We start from the raw sequence: 19,854 nt of genomic DNA, 5'->3' as shown, positions 1-19,854 counted from the left end.
GCTTGAGAATCTGAGTTCAATCTCTGGAACCACCTAAAGGCAAACAGGAGTGAAGCAAATCCACAAACTTGTCCTTTGACCTCCATGCCTCCACATGTGAGTGCAACCCCCCCCACATCACCCCCATATCCTCCCCCCCCACACAGTAGATTTTTTTTTTTTGATTGATGTACATGTACTCACACATTTGAATTTTTTTCCAGTGTGGGAAGATTGAGCCCAGAGCCTCCTGGTGCATGCTAAGCAGCCCATTTAATTATTTAACATTATCCCCTGACATTCTGGTACCCACAATCCCTTCCTACTGTGCTCCCCAGCACTCCTCCGGGCCTCCTGCTCAAGGTCCTCCAACGTAACAAGCTGGAGCACTGTCACCGGATGTGTGTTAGCAAGCTGGGGTCCGTTCTGATGCTGATGCCGGAATGGTTTGCTCCACTGCTGGGGGATCAGGAGGCATGGTGCTCAGAGCCAGCTCATCCTGGCCTAGGATGCCATCTTGGTCTTCATCTGTTCTAGAGCCAGTGGGCCCAAAGAATGTTACCATGGCACGGACCTGCGGCAGCTCTGAGAAGGTCTCCACCGCCAACAGCATGGCCAGGAGCCCCAGGAGCAAATAACCTGAGGAGAACAGCTAGTTAGGGCAGCTCTTAGGGTGCTCACAGTGCTCCCCACCCACTTCCCAGTGTGACCATCCACCCTGGTGCTATTGCAACTCCCAACATGGCCCCCAGAATTCTTTGGACTACAACACCCACTTTGTGCGCTAGGGTAGGATCTCTCCCTGAGTTGTAGTCAAGGCTCCTCTACCCTCCTCTTTTCTGGACTCACCGAGAAGGGCAAACTGTCCAAGATGGTAAATGGCGGGATGCAGGCCACGCCCATGGCCAGGCAGCAAGTCCCCTAGGCCGATGGTGCTGAGTGAGCCAAAACAGAAGTAGACGGCTTCCAACAGGCTGCAGTCGCCCTGGACAGCCCACAGCACCAGCGCCGGCAGAAGCACAAACACACAGGCCACCAGGAGGCCCAGTCCGGCTGCCTGGAGCAGGGCAGCCTGGGCTGGTGCCAGCCGCCAGCGAACAGCTACCCAGGCAGCTGGGCGACTGAACACAGGCAGCAGGCAGTGGCGCAGGGCAGCCACGAGCGCGAGGGAGGCTGGGAGCCCAAGGGCTGCATAGACCACACAGAAGGCCTTTCCACCTGCGGACAGTGGGGCCATGTGGCCATAGCCTGCAAAAGAGAAACCGGTGGGCAGTGAGCTTTGGAGTGGGATGCCTATGGGGGTCACGTTTCTCTCCATCTTCTCCCACACAAGTCTGCCTTTGGGCAGCCAAATGACATGAGCGCTTCAGGCTGAGATCCTCTTTGACTGGATGGATGGTGGGCAGGTCCCTGTTGTCTTTTCTGGAAAAGTAATCCTGAAGACATTCCCCTAGGCCTTCTGCAGCTGGAAGAACTTAGAACTGATGTTGTCTTTGACAGGCCCTTCCTCTCTGCCTGTACTTCGGATGGAACCTAGAGAGCCTCATGCAATCCGGGCAGGGGCTCTCCAACTGATGCACTCCTAGCCTGACATCGCCATCCTGAGGCTGATCAGTTCTGTTCTTAACCACTATTTCCAAATCTACACCCCGTGGGGTGCCGTCTGATGTCATTCCCCACATGGGTAGCCATCTTTCCGTGTGCCGTATCTTGTGCCACATTGAATCTAAATCTGCCCGGACCCTGGTTTACAGTGGGGGACGCAAGCAAGAAAACCAGAAGTTCTGAAAGGTGAACTTTTTCAGCGTGCGCGAGAGACAGCGGCATAGAAAGGAGAGGTGTGGGAGTGGGGCATGCTGGGAGAACAGGATCAGCGGGGTTCACAGGCCGTAAACTCCAGAGCTCACAGGAATCAGAGGTGAGGAAAGAGCAGTGAGGACTGGGTGGGCCAGAGGGCATGTGCTCCAGAGCCCGGTCTCATTCTGCTCCAGCCAACCGGAAAAGAAGTTAGAAATACACACTTCACTTGAATAAGTATTTAGACTGTTTGCAGGACAACACAACCAAACCAAACCCTAGGACTTTTATTTCCCTGGGCCTGAGCACATGCTGTTCTCCTAGCCAGGAATTTCATCAACCCTGGGCTCAGAGCACATCAGTCCTTCCTCTCCTCACCCTCTTCAGAGGGTGGCTAAGCTGCGTTTCCTCCAGCATCTCTCCATCCAAGAATCTCTCCCACCCTGCCGTATTCTTTGCCTGGCTTCGGGCCCATGTGATCTGGGCTTCTCTCCTGGATTCAGAGTGCACAGGGGTGGGGCTGGGGAGGCCACACCCCTCCTGGCAGCTTAAGTGGAGGCACCAGTTGGGGTGTGTGGTGTAGGGGAGCCCCAGTTGTGATGTCAGGCCTGATAGAGCCTTAGCTTTGTCTGGAGCGTTGGGATGGGGGAAGGGCGGCGCTCTAGGGCCCTCAGAGCCTCCTCCTAGGTTGCCTGGTGGTGGCGGCCTACCGGTGGTGGTGAGGATGCTGGCAGTGAACAGCAGAGCTGAGGGCAGATCCCAGTTGCTTGCCTCTGAGCCGTTGCCCAGGCTGGAGACTCCATGGGCCTGTGCTCTCAGGACGGCACCTAGCAGCTCCACCAGTGCCTCAGGTGCCAGGCAGGCCCTGTGCTCTGCCTGGAAGGTAGACAGCTCAGCCTGGAGCTGGGCCTGGAGCTGGAGTGCCGGGGGGCCCTCCAAGGCCTGTAGCACCACAGCCCCAAGGCTCAGGGCCAGCAGGTGGGCCACAACCAGGAGCAGGTATCTGGCCCAGGGTTTCAGACTCCCCATGGCATGGAACTGAGTCTGGGGTGGCGAGGGAGCTGGCTAAGTCACCAGAGCCACCAGGGAGGGGTTGCGAAGGGTGTGGCTGGGAGGAGGTGCTGCGTGGGTAGGTGGCTGAGATGACTGGGGTGTGAATGGAGGGAGGTGAGATGAGCCTCCCAGTTTCTGGGGCAAGACATGGCAGCCAGGCACCGGGGGGGAGGTGGAGGAAGGCACTGGTGGAAGAGTGGACGAGAAACGCTGCCTGGAGAGGGTCTCCTACCTACTCACAGTCCCTCAGCCCTGTATCCACTCCAGTTCACTCGTTCAGGCCCCGGGGAGAGGGCAGACGGGTTTCTCCCCTCCTGGTGCTCATACAAGAAATCTGCTGAGAAACCACCAGGGAGGGCAAGCTTCTCGGGAAAACTCTCTGAAGGAAGTAATATTTCAGCCAGAGAATAAGAAGCCAATTAGGAGCCGGGCTGTGGTAACGCACGCCTTTGATCACAGCCCTCGGAAGGCAGCGGTAAGCCTGAGTTCGAGGCCAGCCTGGTCTATATACAGAGTGAGTTCCAGAACAGCCAGAGTTACACAGAGAAACCCTTTCTGGGAAAATAGAACAAAAGCCAGTTGTGGCGTTGAAAAGATGGTTCCGCTGTGAAGAACACTCGCTGCTCTTCCGGAGGGTCTGGGGTTGATCCCCGGCACTGTCATGGCAGCTCACAACTGCCTGCAACTCCAGTGCCAGGAGATCTGACCCTTCTTCTTGCTTCCTCCAGTTCCAGGCACACTTCTGGTGAAGATATCCATGCAGGCAGAACAACCATCTCTATATTTTAAAAAGTATATAGGGCCAAGTGTGGTGGCACACACCTTCAATCCCTGCACTTGGGAGGCAGAAGGGCAGATTTCTGAGTTCGAGGCCAACCTGATCTACATAGTGAGTTCCAAGTCAGTTAGGGCTACAGAATAAGACTGTCTCAAAATAAATAAATTAAAAAATTTAAAATTACGTAAGTCAGTCACAGTAATCAAGAGACTAACCATAAGGAAGGGTCTGAGGACACAGGCTTTTGGGGACAGTGGACCCAGGGAAATCTCTAGAGGATTCTATGGCACTCTGCGTGGAACAGTGGTGGTCTAGGCAGAGGGTGAAAGAATTGTGGGATTAGCTGGAAGCAGTGGTGGAGAAAATGAGGTAGGGGCACTCTGGACAGGTGTCCAACTTCCTACCCCAGCCTTTGCTGGGGACCTCCTGCCTCTCTGCCTGGCTGGACTACAGACCAGGAATGGCTGCCATGTCAGTGGGTTCACTCATAAACCATGGGGGGACCCTGGCCTAAGGCAGTGGGTGGGAGTAGCTGAGACAGGAGCTCCAAGCAGTGTCGAGAATGCCAGGGTGGGTCACTGCCATACCTGGTGGGCGTGATGCCCGGTGGGCGTGCGATGCCGGGTGGGCGTGCTTATTCTGCCTAGATCCAGGCCATGGGCTAGAGACGAACCCAGGGCAAATCCTCAAGATGTTTCCCAGAGCTATGGGCATGAGATCTACCTGGCATGGGGATAGCAAGGCTTGAGAAGGATGGCTAGAGATGGTGGCATTGCAGCTGGGCCCCCACTGGCAGGGACCACGCAGCAGCAGGAGAGAGCAGCAGGGCAGACCTTCACTTGAATGGCGGAAATGGCTCAAGTGAGAATGTGGAGTGGACAAAGGCTGGCAATGGTCAGAAGGTGGAGGAGATCAGTATCTGCAGTGCCGGGGAGGCTGAGATGGGCCCTGGGAGAGAAGTGTGGTACAGGCGGTCTAGATCTGTCCCAGGCTGTTTATCTGCTCATTGAGGACAGGGACACTGGGTTACCTCCAAGAAAGGTGACAGACTGCATTTGGGGAGACAGCTTACGAGTTTATTTGGCTTCATTGGCTCCCCAGGCCAAGGCCCCAACCTTGGCTGGGGCAGGAGAAAGGCACCCAGAGGACCCCGGCTCTGATAACCTCCAGGGAAGGGGGTCCAGGAACTAGGCCTTGGGGACAGGGGCCACAGTAACAGGACTTGGTCAAAAGTGCTGGTGACACCTGAGGTCAGCCCCTCTCCCCTGTACCTCCCCCACTTCCTGCACCACTTCCGGGGCAATTCCCTGAGACAGGCTCTGGTCCTCCCAACCAGCTAGGTACAGTGTCAGGCCCCAGTGGGGCAGGAGAGTCAGGGGACCTACAGGTTGTAGGTATGTGGGGTGTAGCCCCCCATCCAGTGTGAAGGCTTTCTGTGCAGTGTAGTGTTCCTGACCCCCCCAAGGGGCCGGGGTCCCTGGGGGAAACCAAGGCAGCCACAGAAGCCTGCCTGGCTCCTCTTCCAGTGTATGCTATGCCTCCTCTAAGGCAGCTGGAGCGTGGGGGTGTGGCCTGGCCCACTCAAGGCCCTGCTTCTGGTGCCCATGGGGCCTGAGCACCTATATCTTTGGTCTGCGTCCTGCAGTCCTGGGAGCCTCCCCGGAAGGGGTTGGCAGGTGGGGAGTCCCAGAAGGGATCTGAGTCTGGGAATAAGGTCCAAGGTGCCCGTCGGGGCGCAGGCTGTGGAGAGGGCAGAGGTGAAGGCCGTGGCCCAGCTGACACGAAGCTCCACGGGTCAATACGGCTACGGAGTGGTGAGGGCCGAGGTCGGCTGATAAGGCCCAAGGGTGGTGACCGAGGGGTTCCAGGGGTGCCAGGAGCCGAGCGTGATATTCCTGGTGGGGGTGAGACAGTTCTTCCTATGGAGTTTTGAAGGGGTACACGGTTAAATACCTACTAACAGTTCCCCAGAAGGGGCTGCCCTGCTTCCGTCTAAGCTTCTGGCTATACTGTGTGTGTGTGTGTGTGTGTGTGTGTGTGTGTGTGTGTGCTATGATTCTAAGGCTCTTCATGCTCTATGACGCGTCTGTTCATTACACAATGTTGCAGAAACAAGCTGACCTAGACTCCTCTGGGCTTGGTGACTTGCTAGCCGGGGGAGCCCTGGGCCTTTACATCTATATGCTCTGTGTGCCTTAACTTTGCCTCATCTAAGCTGCAGACAGCTTAGCAGTTAAGGGTGCTGCTGCGAGACTAGTGACCCGAGGTCAAACCTGGAACCCAGGTGGTGGAAGGAGAACACCTGTAAGTTGTCCTCCGTATTTGCACTGTGGCGTGTGTGCCCCCCCCTCAATGAATAAATACACGTAAAAACAAATTCATTTCCTCATTTAACCTGGCATGGTGGTGCATGCTTGTCATCTCAGAACTTGGGAGGCTGAGACAGGAGGACTGGGCTACACAGGGAGATCCTGCTTCAAACAATCAAACAAAAGTACTTCATCTGAAAACTGGGCATAAGAATGCTTGAGGGGCCGGGCGGTGGTGGCACATGCCTTTAATCCCAGCACTGGGGAGGCAGAGGCAGGCAGATCTCTGTGAGTTCGAGGCCAGCCTGGTCTACAAAGTGAGATCCAGGACAGGCGCCAAAACTACACAGAGAAACCCTGTCTTGAAAAAAACAAACAAACAAACAAACAAAAAAAAAAACAATAAAGAATATTTGATATAGGGCTGGAGAGATGGCTCAGGGGTTAAGAACACTGGCTGCTCTTCTAGAGGACCCAGGTTCAATTCCCAGCACTCACATGGCGGCTTACAACTGTCTGTGACTCCAGTTCCAGGGGATTAGACACCCTCACACAGACATATACACCAGGCAGAAACACAAGTCAATGCTCATAAAAATAAATTAGTTAAAAAAGAATGCTTGATACACGTACTTGGCCTAACTAATCAATGAGTCTGGCACCATTAGGGAGATTTCTATTATTTCACAGCTGAGCCTAGAGCTCTACCAGTGGTCCAGCGCCTAAGGCTCTGTTTTGGGTCCCCAGCAGCTGCCTGAGGTCCTCTAAGTTCCTAGCCTCCTCCTTTCTCAGAGGGCCTCTAGCTCACACTCAGTCTTAGGGTCACTCACCACGTGTCTCTTCCCGCCGAGGGCTCTTGGCTGACGGCTGGCCTGAGGGAACACCCAGGTCCAGCAATAAGGGTGCAGGCGTGGGTGGGCCACGGGCATTGGGTGTTGTGGGTGAGAGGCGGATGAGCGGGGTGGAGGGCATCTCGGCTGGGCAGGGTGAGGGCATCTGTGCAGGGGGTGGTGCTGGTGGGGGCTCCCCGCGTTCACGGCTCAGGCCTCCAGGAGGCTGCAGGTCACGGCCGAGACCCAGGGAAGCCAGCAGAGCGGTGCCCCGAAGCAGCGCGCGTTGGATCAGTTTGGGAGTCCCGGAGCTGTTGCCCCGCTCTGTGGGCCCGGACCGCCGTGGCTCCTCTGGCTCCGGGCTAGGCCGTGGAGGGTTACCTGTGGGCAGCAGTGGCACAGGTAAGGAGGCTAGTATGCCTGCCGGGCGAGCATCCTCGGGACCCCTCCGTGGCCTTGGAACAAGGTTCTGCTTCCCACGGCCGTCTTCCTGGGTTATCTGTAAGAGCAGCTCTTGCCGGTCCGCAGAACCTCCCTACCACACACAGTTGGCTAAGGGGAGGGGTCTGAGGGTGGGGGCAACGGCCTGGAGCCAAGTCTGGAAGCAACTGTTGTAGAAACTATCCTCTGAGCAGAACAGATCACTTCCTCCGAGTAGCTGTAACTTCTCATAGGACGCCCCCTCCAGTCAGGCTTGTTTAAAGCCCTACATAGGAGGGGTCTAGAGGGTCATGTGACCTTCACCTGACCTCAGGTACTCATTCTCTCCTGCACCTCCTAGCCAGCTGTCCTGAAAGTCCTTCACTCTGCATTATCATCAAAGCTCTCCCTGCTGTAATCCCTTGTCCTCCCTCTTGGTGCCAGGCACCTAGCTGACCAGTCTGGAGATCTGGGTTGGCTGGACACAGAAATATAAGGCTGGGGAATGTGAGCTTCTGCTGTGAACAGGATTTAGCGTGGAGTTCTGTTGGCCCAGGGAGTCTTCTTTTTTAAAAAATATTTTATTTGTATGAGTATTTACTACTGTGCATGCATGGTGCTTGCGGAGGCCAGTAGAGGGCCATGGATCTCCAGGAACAAAATACTAATAAAAATGTAAAAAAGAATCTACAAGCATTAAAATAAGCAGGAGAAAAATGAAGAGAGGGAAGCGAGAGGGGAGCCTGGAACCCAACGGGGTGAACGGAAGTTCCTGAGTCAGTTCTGAGAGACAGAGGTCCCCCGAGCTAAGTGACTTGTCCAAGGTCACTAGTTAGCAACCCTGCTATTTAGGAGAAGACAGCAGGGTACGCGTGACCTGGAGACAAAGGTGAACTTTGCTTCCAAGGGGCTTCAGGCTGGTGAGTGGCTCCTGGCAATACCCTGTAGGCAGTTTTCTGTCAACGCAGGTCGACTGCAGGCTGCCAAAGAGCAACTCACTGTGACCAGGTTCCTAAGGGCCAGAACCTCCGTCTAGGGGTCCCTGGTAGTGGCCTATGCATGAGACGCTCTGCGTGTGGGTCCTCTAAGAGACCCCAGTTCTTAGGTCTCAGCCAGCGTCCCGACTGTGGGTGTTTGGAAGGTAAGGTCATTACTCTTCTCATGGACTCAAATGGCAGCAAGAGTGCAGGCCTGGGAACCACAGGCCTGGTCAGCAGTTAGGCGGGTAGTGGTGGTGGTGGTGGTGGTGGTGGTGGCAGTGTCCTCTCACAAAGAGTGAGCAGCGGGAGAGGTGCTAAGTCTTGTGTCCCTTCCTCTAGGAACTCAGGGAAGCCATGGCCAGAGGACCTGGCAGGACATGGACAGGACTGATCTGACCACCTGGGTTCAGAGGCCCTCCAATCCTCCTTTGGTCCTTCTGGCCTGGTACATTCTGGAACAAACAAATTCAATCCCTCGAGTCTTCCAGATTTCAGTTCAACCCTCATACGACAGCCAACTGTGGGCTGCAACTGCTGGAGCAAAACGTGGGGGCTGGAGAGACGGCTCAGTGGTTAAGTGTGCTGGCTGCTCTTCCAGAGGACCTGGGTTCAGCTCCCAGCACCCACATGGAGGCTCACAGCCACCTGTAACTTCTGTTTCAGGGATCTGATGCCCTCTTCCCCCTTGTGGTGTTCACAGGCAATGCATGCACACAGTGTACATACACACTTTCAGACAACACCCACACATATAAAACAATAATTAAAACTAGGTGAGGCTGGGCAGTGGTGGCGCATGCCTTTAATCCCAGCACTGGGGAGGCAGAGCCAGGCGGATCTCTGTGAGTTCGAGGCCAGCCTGGGCTACAGAGCAAGCTATCCAGGACAGGCTCCAAAGATACACAGAGAAACCCTGTCTGGAAAAACAAAACAAAACAAAACAAAAAACCCAGGCGGTGGTGGCACACACCTTTAATCCCAGCACTCAGGACGCAGAGGCAGACGCATCTCTGTGAGTACGAGGCCAGCCTGGTCTACAGAGTGAGATCCAGGAGAGCCAAGGCTGTTACAAAGAGAAACCCTGTCTCAAAAAATCACACACACACACACATAAAACAAAACAAAATAAAACAAAACCTTAGTAGAGGGAAGCTGAAGAGCCTGCCTCCAGAGTCAGATCAGCCAGGGTTCAAATCCTGGCTCTGCCAGTGCCCTACAGCAAAGCACTTAACTTCTCTGTGCCTCCTCTGTAAAGTGAGCCAATGATGCTATCCACTCAGCCGATAGGAGAAAGCCAATATTAGCTGTTGTTATTATAGACACAGGTAGAGGAGGCCATGGCTACGGGTGAGTGCTGAATGGGAAGGGCCAGCTATTGAGTGAACAGGGCTCTAGTCTCAGGCCATTAAAATAGGGTCTAAGGTCTGCATTCTGCTGTGTGCAGCAGGCGGGGCTGGGATCCCTCTGAATGGTTCCTAGGTTGGAATAAGGTCCCACAGACAAACCACCACTTTCTTGGCTCTGTGGAGTCTGGGCAGTGTTGAGCTGGGCCCTCTTCCCTCTGGTGTTGGAGGCCACTTAGCTTCCTAAGTAGTCTGTAGAGAGGAGGAAAGCTTCCCAGGAAGTCAGCGGAGAACAAGGAAGCCGCAGGTTCTCTTGATTAGTCCTTAGCTGGGGGCTGGAGGTAGCACACTCCCCTCTTGGGGCCTCAACTTTCTTGTATCTAACATGGGGAGAATAGTGGCTCCCCACTCACAGGGTTAGACATGTCGTCTCCCTCACAGGGAGGCTGTTATCATCACAGAGACAGAAGTCCTGACTCCCCGAGACGCAGATGGGGGTCCCAGATCTCCTCTAGCCTTGTCTTACTGTCCTCTTCTCCACCCCTGGGTCCGCAGAAGGGACTCTGAAAAGCACTGTGGAAGCCATCAGTACAGCTCCACCTCTCCTGAGGTTACAGCCTACCCAGAGCTGCAAAAGTCCTTAACCGGAGCGCTAGTCTCCAGAAGCCCGAGGCCTCAGGCAAGTCCTCCTTGTGTGAGTCTGGAGGCCGGAACTGGTGACCTGGGCTCCAGGTCCTGCTTCTGTGCGGCTTTGGCTTCGGTTCCCTAGTCTTGAGTGAGAGCTCTAAAGGCGGGATTCCTTCTCTGCCCGCTGGCTTCTCAAAGTCTCCCCAAATGCCCGCAGAAAGAGTTAAGCCAGATCGATAGGGGAGACAAAGGTACTCACCGTTGAGTGTTGGGGGAGTAGAAGGAGATCCTAGTGGGGAGGAATCATCTGAATCCAGGTACCACGTGGCGTCATCCATGCGGGACCTTCTTCTGGACCGGGAGGGCAGAGAAGGCAGGCTTTGTGAGTCTTAAGTCTCTAAAGAGGCGTGCAAGAGCAGGATTGGGGACACTCAGACACTCACCTCCCATTCTGGGCCTCCCCAGGCTTGGGGGAACTGGGACCCCAGGCCCAGCACGCACGCCTCTCTCCATTGCTTGAATCTTCTAGACGTCTAGGGGACTGGCGACCCCAGGTCTGGCCTGACTCTGCAGGTTCCACTGTAAGGGAACACCGCGAGGGGTCTGAGTCCACCCTTGTCCTCCCGCACCACAACAGTCAGGACGGAGGGGCTGGGTTGGGCTCTGGTGGGACAGGTAGGTCTAGGCCCTGGGCCAGCAGGAAGGTGGAAGCCCGTACTTAATCCTTCAGCCGACCTTCGCTACTCATCAGTTAGCAAATCACCTCCAACTGTTTGAGTGTGAATATTTGCTCGGCCACTTACTGGCCATGTGGCAAATTACTCATTTCAGTTTTCTCATCTACACTTAGCAATCCACTAGAATTACTGAGTTAATATTTGCAAAGCATTCAGGAAAATAAAGACTGTATGACCTGCTGAGTGGTGGTGGTGCCTTTAGTGCCTTTAATCCCAGCTCTCGGGAGGCAGAGACAAGTGGATCTCTGTTAAGTTCAAGGCCAGCCTGGTCTACAGAGGAAATTCTAGGACAGCCAGAGCTGTTACACAAAGAAACCCTGTCTCGAAAAACCAAAAAGAAGAGAGAAAAAAAAAAAAAAAAAAAAAGAATCAAGTGTGGTGGCCCAGGCCTTTAATCTTGGTACTCAGGTAGATCAAAGTTAAGACGGTCTCAAAAACAAAACAAAAAAATCCCAAATCATGATATTATATAATCACCTCATTGGGGGGGGGAAGTAAAGTTTTTTTTTTGGGGGGGGGCAGAGAATTACATGAAGAGGAGGGAAGTCTGGAAGCAGAGGACAGAATACAGTGAGGGGGCGGATCCACCGCCCGGCGGGTAGTTTTAGGGGCTGTGGGGAAGGCAGGGCAGACCAAGTTTCTTACACTGGATGGCTCGGAACCGAGGGAAGGTGGGCGAGTCCCCAGCCCCAACCTCGAAGACGTTTCTCCTCCGGTCAAGGCCAGGAGAGGCCTGCACAGTGATGCGGTGTTTGAAATCTGGGTTTGGAAAAGGGGAAGGCGGGTGCAGGTTTGTGAAGAGGAAGCCCTCCAGACCTCAGGGACCCTGGGGAGGCTCCCAGGCCTCTCTGGTAGTGGCCACAGTGGCTGTGTGCTGGGGGCTGCTACACTGCATTCCTGCCTCGAGGCCTTCAATAAAGAGTCGGTGGTTGACCCCCATCACAGTAGATAAGTTAGTTTACTGTGCAGGCAGGCCGGCCCCACCCTCTCGTCCTCAGAACTTTCAGGAGCACCACTGGCAGGCAGCCACTAGCAGCTGGACATGCAAATATTCCCGTCAGGACCCGCCCACAGGAAAAAAAATAAACCCCTCCCTATTCCAGCCTTCCACCAACACCCCACACCAATCCCGAAGCGGCCAGCAGACAAGCTTGACCACACCCCCCGACACCCACAGCCAACGGCAGACAGGCGTCCCGGAGCCCCGCCCCCTACCCAGGGGCATGCTGATGCGCTCTCCACCGTCTCGCGCCCGGAGCTTGCTCCGCTTGAAGGTGCCGCGGCGGCGGCGCACGTGTGGCCGCTCTCGGTCCACTTGCTGCAGCAGCAGCGTCAGCTCGCGCTCAAACACCTCCAGCTCCCACTGGGCCAGCAGGTGCTCGCGCCGTCGTAGCTGCTCCGCCTGGGACCGCTGCTCGCGGGCTGCACGCGTCAGCTCCTCCTCCCGGCTCAGTAGTTCCTGCGCTCCGGACAGTTAAGGAGGCGGGGTCAGCCAAGCATTGACCCAGACCTCCCACCCCATCCTCTGCCCCATCTTGTATCGCTGGGGTCCTCCCACCTTTTCCTTGGCCCGCAGTTCGTCAAAGAGGCCTTGGATCTCGCGTTTCCAGCCCTCCTGCATGGAATGGAAGGAGTCCCGTGGCATCTCCCGTAAGACCTGCGCCTCCAGCGCCTCCAGCTGCTGCAGGATGGAGGCGAAGTCGGGCCTGCGGTGGGGGTCCTGTGCCCAGCAGTCTAACGGGGCAGGATAAGAGAGTCTGGGTATATGGGTCTGGGGCTTGGGAGTCTTCCCCTCGCCTGCCCAGCCCGTCCTCTTACCGGCCATGAGTTGGGCGAAGGGCTCAGGGCAGGTAGACGGGATGGGCAATGTTAGCTTGTTAACAGCCACACCATAGGCTACTGCAAGACAGTCGATGCCGCGGTAGGGCACCTCCCCGGTCAGCAGTTCCCACAGCAGCACCCCAAAGCTGTAGGGGAGACAAGGGGTTTGTGTGTTCTCTTCACTCCAAAGCAAGGAGTAATTAAACGGTTTGGGGCCCTTCCGGCTTCAGCCTGACTGGCCACCCCTAGTCTTAAGCACCCCTTCTCACCTGCTGCAGCCCCAGACCGTCAGTCCCAACCCAGGCTGTACCTCCAGACATCGCTGCCCTTGGAGAAGGTGGAGGCCTTGATGACCTCAGGAGCCATCCATGCATAGGTCCCCGCAGCACTCATCTGGGTGGTTTTGTGCCACTCTCTGGCGAGGCCGAAGTCGGTGATTTTTAGGGTCTTTTGCTCCATGTCGTCACCCTCGATGGGCTGCAGCAGCAGAACTAGGGAAAAGTGGATCAGGACCGTGGGTGTGGAAAAGAGTGCTAACAGCTAGGGGACGGGCATGTGGCACACACATCTGATGGAGGTCGGGCCAGGCACTGAGGACAGGGGCGACCCATGAGGATCTGGCTTCCAGAAGCTCACATCTGGGGGTGAGACTTAGGAGATAACAGCTGTGGCACACATTCACTGCAAGGGATTTCTAAGTTGTTTTTTCTCCTCCTCTGAATGATAGAGCTAAATTTTAACACTTAATTCTAACTAAAATAAACAAGCCAAACTAAACCAAATGAAACAAACAGGTAGGAATTCTTCTTTTTTTGGGGGGGCGGGAGGAGGTTTGGAGACAGGGTTTTTCTATGTAACTTTGGAGCCTGTCCTGGATCTCACTTTGTAGACCAGGCTGGCCTCGAACTCAGGGATCCACCTGCCTCTGCCTCCTGAGTGCTGGGATTAAAGGTGTGCACCACCACCGTCAGGCAATTGATTCCCATTTTACAGGTAGGGAAATGTCTTGATCAAGGTCATAGCAAATAAAGTAGACATTCTATTCAGCCTAGAGCTGCAAAGCTAATGTTCTAGCTTTTTCCTGACACTGAATGGAATAAAAACTGTAATGTGGTAGATTCTCAGTGTTGGTGGTTCTGCTTTCAAGAAAAACCTAGCCAGGCAAGGTGCCTCAGGAGGCAGAGGCAGGTGAATCTCTGAGTTCTAGGCCAGCCTGGGCTACAGAGTGAGTTCCAGGACAGCCAAGGCTACACAGAGAAACCCTGTCTCAAAAAACAAAAACAGAGAGAGAGAGAGAGAGAGAGAGAGAGAGAGAGAGAAACCTGTTGAATGTCTTGCCACTTTGCTGAGGCAGGAGTGTGGACCGGAACCTAGGCTGGGGAATAGGAGGGAAGCCCTCAGTGAGCAAAAGCCTGCGGGTGCTGGGGCCCCCAGCCCTGTGACTCTCACAGCTTCTCACGCAGAAGACTCCAGAAGGTGTCTACAGAGGGAGCTGGGTGTGAAGAGAAAGGGAGGGTGGCGGCTGGTGGTCAGACCTAGCAGGGCTGTCGGGCTTTGATCCGTGTGTGGCCACCACTCTCAGGACTGGGAGGAGGGGCAGCAACTTAGACAGCTCTTGCCAGGATAAAAACAGCTCAAGCGGCAGTGGTGGTGCACACCTTTAATCCCAGCATTCGGGAGGCAGAGGCAGGCGGATCTCTGAGTTTGAGGCCAGCCTGGGCTACAGAGCAAGTTCCAGGACAGCTAGGGCTACACAAAGAAACCCTGTCCCTGTCATGAAAAACAAAGCAAAACAAAGCAAAAGCCACCACCACCAATAACAAAAAATCCCAGCTCAAGTGACAAGTTTTAGGGCATCAGGAGGACAAAGTCACAGAAACCTCAAGGGTCCATTCCTGGTGAGCAGGACCACCTGTTCTGAACATGTGTCAGGCACATCCTCCAGCTCTCCTGCACAGGACGTTAGGGCCGCAATGGGGACATGATAGGTGCTGAGAGTGAGGGAGCGGGGAAGGGCACCTATGTGGCCATGTAAGCCAGGGAGGGCTTCTCGGTGGAGGGGTCAGACCAGGTTTTCATCTTTGAAAGCCTGAATCCAGAACCCGTGTTTCCACTGCTGGCCAAGCCCTGAAGTTTCACAGGTGATTTGGTACTGCTGCCTAAGCCCCCCCCCAAACCCTCCATTTGGGGGGGGTCTCTCTTTCCTTGCAGCCTCTCCCATTCTCAGACTCTCCTTACCACCCCTGGGCTGCCTCCGTCTCCTCCAGTGCCAGCCCCACTCTTGCATGGCATCTTTTAAACTTGGCATCTAGGCGAGACAGCAGTGACACACTTCACAGAGTACGGCTGTTAGTCTGTCTGCCCCCACGCCGGGCAGACTCAGTCTCTCCTAATTCAGAGTAGGGCCTTGAACTCCACCTGCCCCTCTTCTGGACTGGGACTGAGTCTGGCATAGACAAAGCATAGGATGACAACAAACGTATCTCACAGGGCTGTCGAGGAGTCTTAGACCAGTTCAGACATCTCAAAGCCTGGAGCCTGACAGCTGGCAGATTGTTCTCACTACTACCATCTGCCTTCGCGATCTCGCTCACTGCTGTGAGAGTCCACTCCTTCCTCTCCACCCTCAATCCTGACTCCGGCCCCAGGTCAGGCTGCTGAAGGCAGCAGGACCGTGGCTGGGCCTGTGCAGGCTCCTCTCCGGAGGAAGAGCCACAGGCTGGGCAGGATGCAGAGTACAGGCTCTGGAGCCAGGGCCCACCCGTCACTGAGGACCTCTCCCAGCCTTTAACCTCGTCTCTAGCCACCTGTGGGTGCCTACAGACAGGCAAAGCACTTTCTGCACTGTTTTCTCAGCAAGGAGAGCCGACCTCCCTCTTTTGGGCTGGGGAATCTGAATTTCAGAAAGAAGTAGCAGGTCCAGGACTTTGTATCTGTGGCGTTCTGCTCCCTCCCCACTCTCCACTCCAGTATCTGCAAGCATCTCACTTCTGCATCCCCAGGGTTTCCTCCAGGTTGTTTTGTACCCTGCCTGGGTCCTGAATTCCTCACAACCTAAGTTACTGTTCTGATGCCTGACTGGGACCTTGGGCATGGGTGGTCAGTGGCCACCTCGTTGGGGCTAGAGAGCCCAAGCCTTGGGGCAAGCCTACAGTCACCTCCCTACTGTCCCCACCCCCTCCCGGCCTTTGTCAGGCTAGGGAGTAGCCTGGCCAGCTCACACCTCTTCCTCTTCCCTCTCATGGTCCCTACTTCTCCTTTCTAGGAGGCCTGGGCTAACTTGGGGGGGTGTTCTTTGGGGGCGAATTGGGGGAGGTCAGGTCCAGGCCGGGCTGGCTGGTCAGTCCTGTGACTCGTGGGCCTAGAGAATTCCCCCTTCTCTCCCAGCCAGGCTTTCTCACAAGGCCCCCATTGTCCAGGAAAATCATGCCATTGTTTACTGCCTGAGCCCCCCCCCCCCAGCCCAGGGACTCCCCCCACCCCAATCCCACAGACAGCAACTCAGGCCCAGGACTGGGTCTGTGAAGTTGGATGCCAGACTCAGGCTGAGGGCACCTTGCCTGCCCTTCACCACCACCCAGACTGAGAGGGAAGCAGGGAACTAGGTCCCGGGCTGGGGGGGGGTTGGGGGGGGCAATCCCTGGCTCCTTCCTCTCCTGAAACCCTACCCCCCCCCAGCTCTTTCCTCCCCTGCAGGCAGCTGGGCTAGGGAGGGAACAGGGGCTGGAGCTGGGGCAGGAAGCCAGCCCAGGGGCAGCAGGAAACACAGGAAGCGGTGTAGAGGGTGGGGAGCAGGGGCCCCGACTATTGTTCCATTTTTTTCTGGAAAGAGAACGGAGGAAAAACAGAAGACAGGAGCCCCCACCCCCTGGGCCTTTGGGGAATCCCCCTCAGGCTAGTACCGGGAGTGGGGTCCCTGGGTGGCTGGGGTCCACTCTGCTCTCTGGATGTTGGGGCGCAGTGCTCAGCTCTGGCAAGGACTTGAAAATCACTGGTTCTGCTGTTTCCCTCCAGCTCCTGCTTTACAGTAAGCCACGGCCAAGAGACTCAAAATGCCCGCGCTGATCCCCCTAAGGCTTTCCTCTCCAGTCATCCCACTGAGCACTGCTCCCACTGCCTTCCCTGCCTTTCCCCAGCTGTATGTACCCTCTGCTCCAGCAGACCCAGGGCCTGGTGTCCCCATGTTGCTGGACCTGCCTCTGAGCCTGCACTGTGGTCAGGCCCTGCCCAGACACCCAACCAAGCACCTCACAAAATGCTGCCTGTTTTGGACTGGCTTGAGACCTGCCCACTTCAGGAAGCCGTGTGCACCTGTCACTGACGTGTCTGTAGCCTGTGATAGCTCCTATGAATGGGAGTCTGAGAGAGTGAGAGAGGAGTCTCCCTTCACTAGGCACTACCAGCCCTACCGCCTGATTCCCCCTTGGCCATCCTGCCAGAAAATATCTGCATCATTGGGCATCCTGTGTCGGGGCTTTTGAAGGCCATTTTACGCTGCTCTGGCCTCCCCATCACTCTCTTTTTTGGAGGCTCTGAGTTGAAGCAATCGGCTTGTGACCTGCAGTCGGGGAAGAGTGGGATGGACCAGCCTTGATCCCCAAGCAGGGAGGAAGGTCTCCCTTCTGAGATCTCTGTCCTGATGGAGCTGCCTAAGGGGAGGGGAGGGGAGAGCAGCAACATCATGTTTATGAATTTCAGGAAAGGGGAAGGCTGGGAGTAGCAGCCTCCAAGGGACTTCCCTGAGGTGGTGACCATGGCTAGACAGGATGCTGATGGCCCACCTGAGAGCTGTTTTTTTTTTTTTTAAGCTTGTCCAAACTGCAGCTGCAGGTTGGGATCACAGACTTCTAGGACAGAGGCAGAAATCTGCCAGGTGCCTGGGGTTCCTATTTTGGGGTCACTGATAGGCTATAGGTATCCCTGGATATCTAACACTCCTTTTCAGGAAGGAGTTCTTGACTTCAACATCTCCCCAACTAGCTCAGCTAAGAGTCAGGAGGAGATGTGCACACCTGAGCCTTGGCTGGGCAATGCCCAGGGCCTCCCGTTCCCCTGCTCACGCCCCTGGAAACTCACTGTTGTTGGACTTCAGGTCTCGGTGGATCACAGGCACCAGCGCCTCACAGTGCAGGTAGTGCATCCCACGGGCAATCTGCACAGCCCAGTTGACCAGCACATGGGGGGGCACGCGCCGACCAGCCAGGGCCCGGCTGAGAGGCCCACCAGCGGCATACTCCATCACTAGACATAGGTTTGGCTCCTCCAGGCACACAGCTTTGAGGGCAATGATGTTGGGATGTGCCAGCATGGCAAAAAGCCGGGCCTCCTGTCGAACGCTTTCAGCTGTTACACTTATGTCCTCATCAGGGTCCTGGCGAGCGGCTTTCACAGCCACCAGCTCCCCTCGCCAGCTGCCCCGGTAGACCTTGCCGAAGCCGCCGATGCCGATCACCTCCTCCAGTCGCAGCTCCTGGAAGCTGGCCACCTCACAGGGGGGTGGGCCTCCACCCCGAGACACATAGTTGGATGGAAAGATGCCCACCTGGCCACCCACCTGGCCCGCCCACCAGCCCTCATCTCCGGAGATGGCTGCATCCCGGGACAGCACCTCCACACGGTCGCCCTTCCTCAGGGCCAGCTCGTCCTGCCCATTGGGCTCATAGTCAAACAGGGCTGTCCAAACAGGGTTGGCATAAGCTGCTGCTGCCTTCGGGGACCCCTCCGGCCGGACTCCACCACTACCCCCGCCGCCCCCACTGCCACTGCCATTCCATGACCCCAGCGGGCTCTTGAGGAAGAGGTTCTTCAAGGGCTCCATGGCCGGGAGCCAGCTTTGGAATGTATGGGGGACTTTCTTCGGGTGCCCGTGGTCTCCACCCCCGCGGGCTTCTGAGGCCCTAGTGCCGGAACTTGGGCATACGGGCCCTGGCCCTCAGCCCCAGACCCACGCCTCTCTGGGGAGCCAGGAGTGTCGCCTCCCGGCCCCCCGCATCTCGGGCTTCTGGAGGAGGGCACCGAGGGCAGTGTGGTCAGGCTGGAGGGGTGGGGCCCCCTGGCCTCCGGCGCCTCACCATGGCTGAATTGGAGCGACAGAGAGTCCCTCGGTCCCGAAGTAGTCCAGGGAACCTGGCTCCAGCGCCCGCCTACTGTAAGGTGGGGCCTGCCGGGGTCAGCGCCGGACTCTGGTTGCGTCTTCAGGCGCAAGAGGTGAAGAGAAAAGTCCCCAAGTTGAGCCGAAGCTATCTCTCGTCGGGCTAGTGCCTTTGGCCCCAACAGCTCCGACCCCGTTCCCTTCTTCCTCCTCCCTTTGTACTTTGGCCCCGGGGGCGGGAGGCAGAGGTGGAGGGTGGAGTTTCACTTTTTTCCGCTCTTCTCCCTCCTGCAGGAAACAGCATCAGATGACGCGGGCGGGTTGCACCGCTCCCCTCCCGGAGGCTCCCGGCGGCTGGGACCGGGAGTTCCCGGGGAGATTGGCCAAGAGAAGGAGAAGGCGGGCCAGGTAGTCCCGGGCGCCCCCCTCAACACACCCACACCCCGTCACAGCTCTGAGAAGAAAAGCCTTAGGTTACGTCCTCCGCTCCTCAGGGTGGATCGAAGAGGATCTCTGCAAAGACAGGCCACAGTCCTTGGGTCTGAGTTCTCATCAGCAAAATCGCGCTTGCGATTGCCCCCAAATCCGAGTCTGGTCGTGGCTATGAAGTTGCAGGACTCTTTAAGCTTCGTTCTTTTCATATATAGAAAGAACAACATACCCTGCTTTGCAGGGCTGGAGCGGGTGGGGGGACAGGGAAGATTGGAACTTCAGAACTAGCTACACCTCAAGCTCTTGGAACCATGTAAAATTCTCTTCCTTTCACCTGAGAGACAACTCGCTTTTTCGTGTTCTTTCCCCAGCAGGTAGAAACCTGAACCTGTTGTCCAGAACTCTGCCCGGGATTGGGTTGAGAGCAGAAGAGCCTCCAACCACCTCTTCCTTGGTTAAACCCACTTGCCTTGTGTCTGTCACTTTAAGAGAAACTATGCCATCCTGTGCGACTACTCAGGCCTGTTCTGGAGGAGTCCCTCTCCGCTTGGTCCGGGCTCTGACCCGGAAGTAGAGGGGCTCCAGACCAGCGACGACTAGGACTTGCGGTCTGGCACTAGGAGGGGCGGCCCAGGTTGGGGGCGTGACCCGGGGACG

At 56.2% G+C, this 19,854-nt stretch overlaps 2 protein-coding genes across 3 annotated transcripts; both read right to left on the bottom strand.

Moving 5' to 3' along the window:
- Positions 1-245: 245 nt before the first annotated feature.
- Positions 246-2,851, bottom strand: Kcnk7 (potassium two pore domain channel subfamily K member 7). Its single transcript, XM_006980640.4, has 3 exons — positions 2,487-2,851; positions 829-1,227; positions 246-618 (listed from the first exon to the last, which is right to left on the bottom strand). The coding sequence occupies exons 1-3, from the start codon at positions 2,803-2,805 to the stop codon at positions 386-388; spliced, it is 951 nt and encodes a 316-aa protein (XP_006980702.3). The 5' UTR covers positions 2,806-2,851; the 3' UTR covers positions 246-385.
- A 1,810-nt stretch (positions 2,852-4,661) lies between these two features.
- Map3k11 (mitogen-activated protein kinase kinase kinase 11) lies at positions 4,662-19,575 on the bottom strand. 2 transcript variants are annotated; one of them, XM_006980639.4, is made up of 10 exons: positions 17,751-19,575; positions 12,985-13,165; positions 12,672-12,820; positions 12,412-12,587; positions 12,069-12,312; positions 11,499-11,612; positions 10,560-10,695; positions 10,376-10,467; positions 6,747-7,127; positions 4,662-5,526 (listed from the first exon to the last, which is right to left on the bottom strand). In XM_006980639.4, the coding sequence occupies exons 1-10, from the start codon at positions 18,490-18,492 to the stop codon at positions 5,189-5,191; spliced, it is 2,553 nt and encodes an 850-aa protein (XP_006980701.1). In that variant the 5' UTR covers positions 18,493-19,575; the 3' UTR covers positions 4,662-5,188. The 2 variants fall into 2 exon arrangements, with proteins under 2 accessions (XP_006980701.1, XP_015854594.1); XM_015999108.3 differs by having other exon boundaries at positions 10,376-10,464.
- Positions 19,576-19,854: the final 279 nt, after the last annotated feature.

Source organism: Peromyscus maniculatus, chromosome 1, assembly GCF_049852395.1.
Source record: "Peromyscus maniculatus bairdii isolate BWxNUB_F1_BW_parent chromosome 1, HU_Pman_BW_mat_3.1, whole genome shotgun sequence".
Taxonomy (NCBI): domain Eukaryota; kingdom Metazoa; phylum Chordata; class Mammalia; order Rodentia; family Cricetidae; genus Peromyscus; species Peromyscus maniculatus.
Note: the sequence above shows the minus strand (reverse complement) of the source record. Positions and strands in the feature narration are given on the sequence as shown.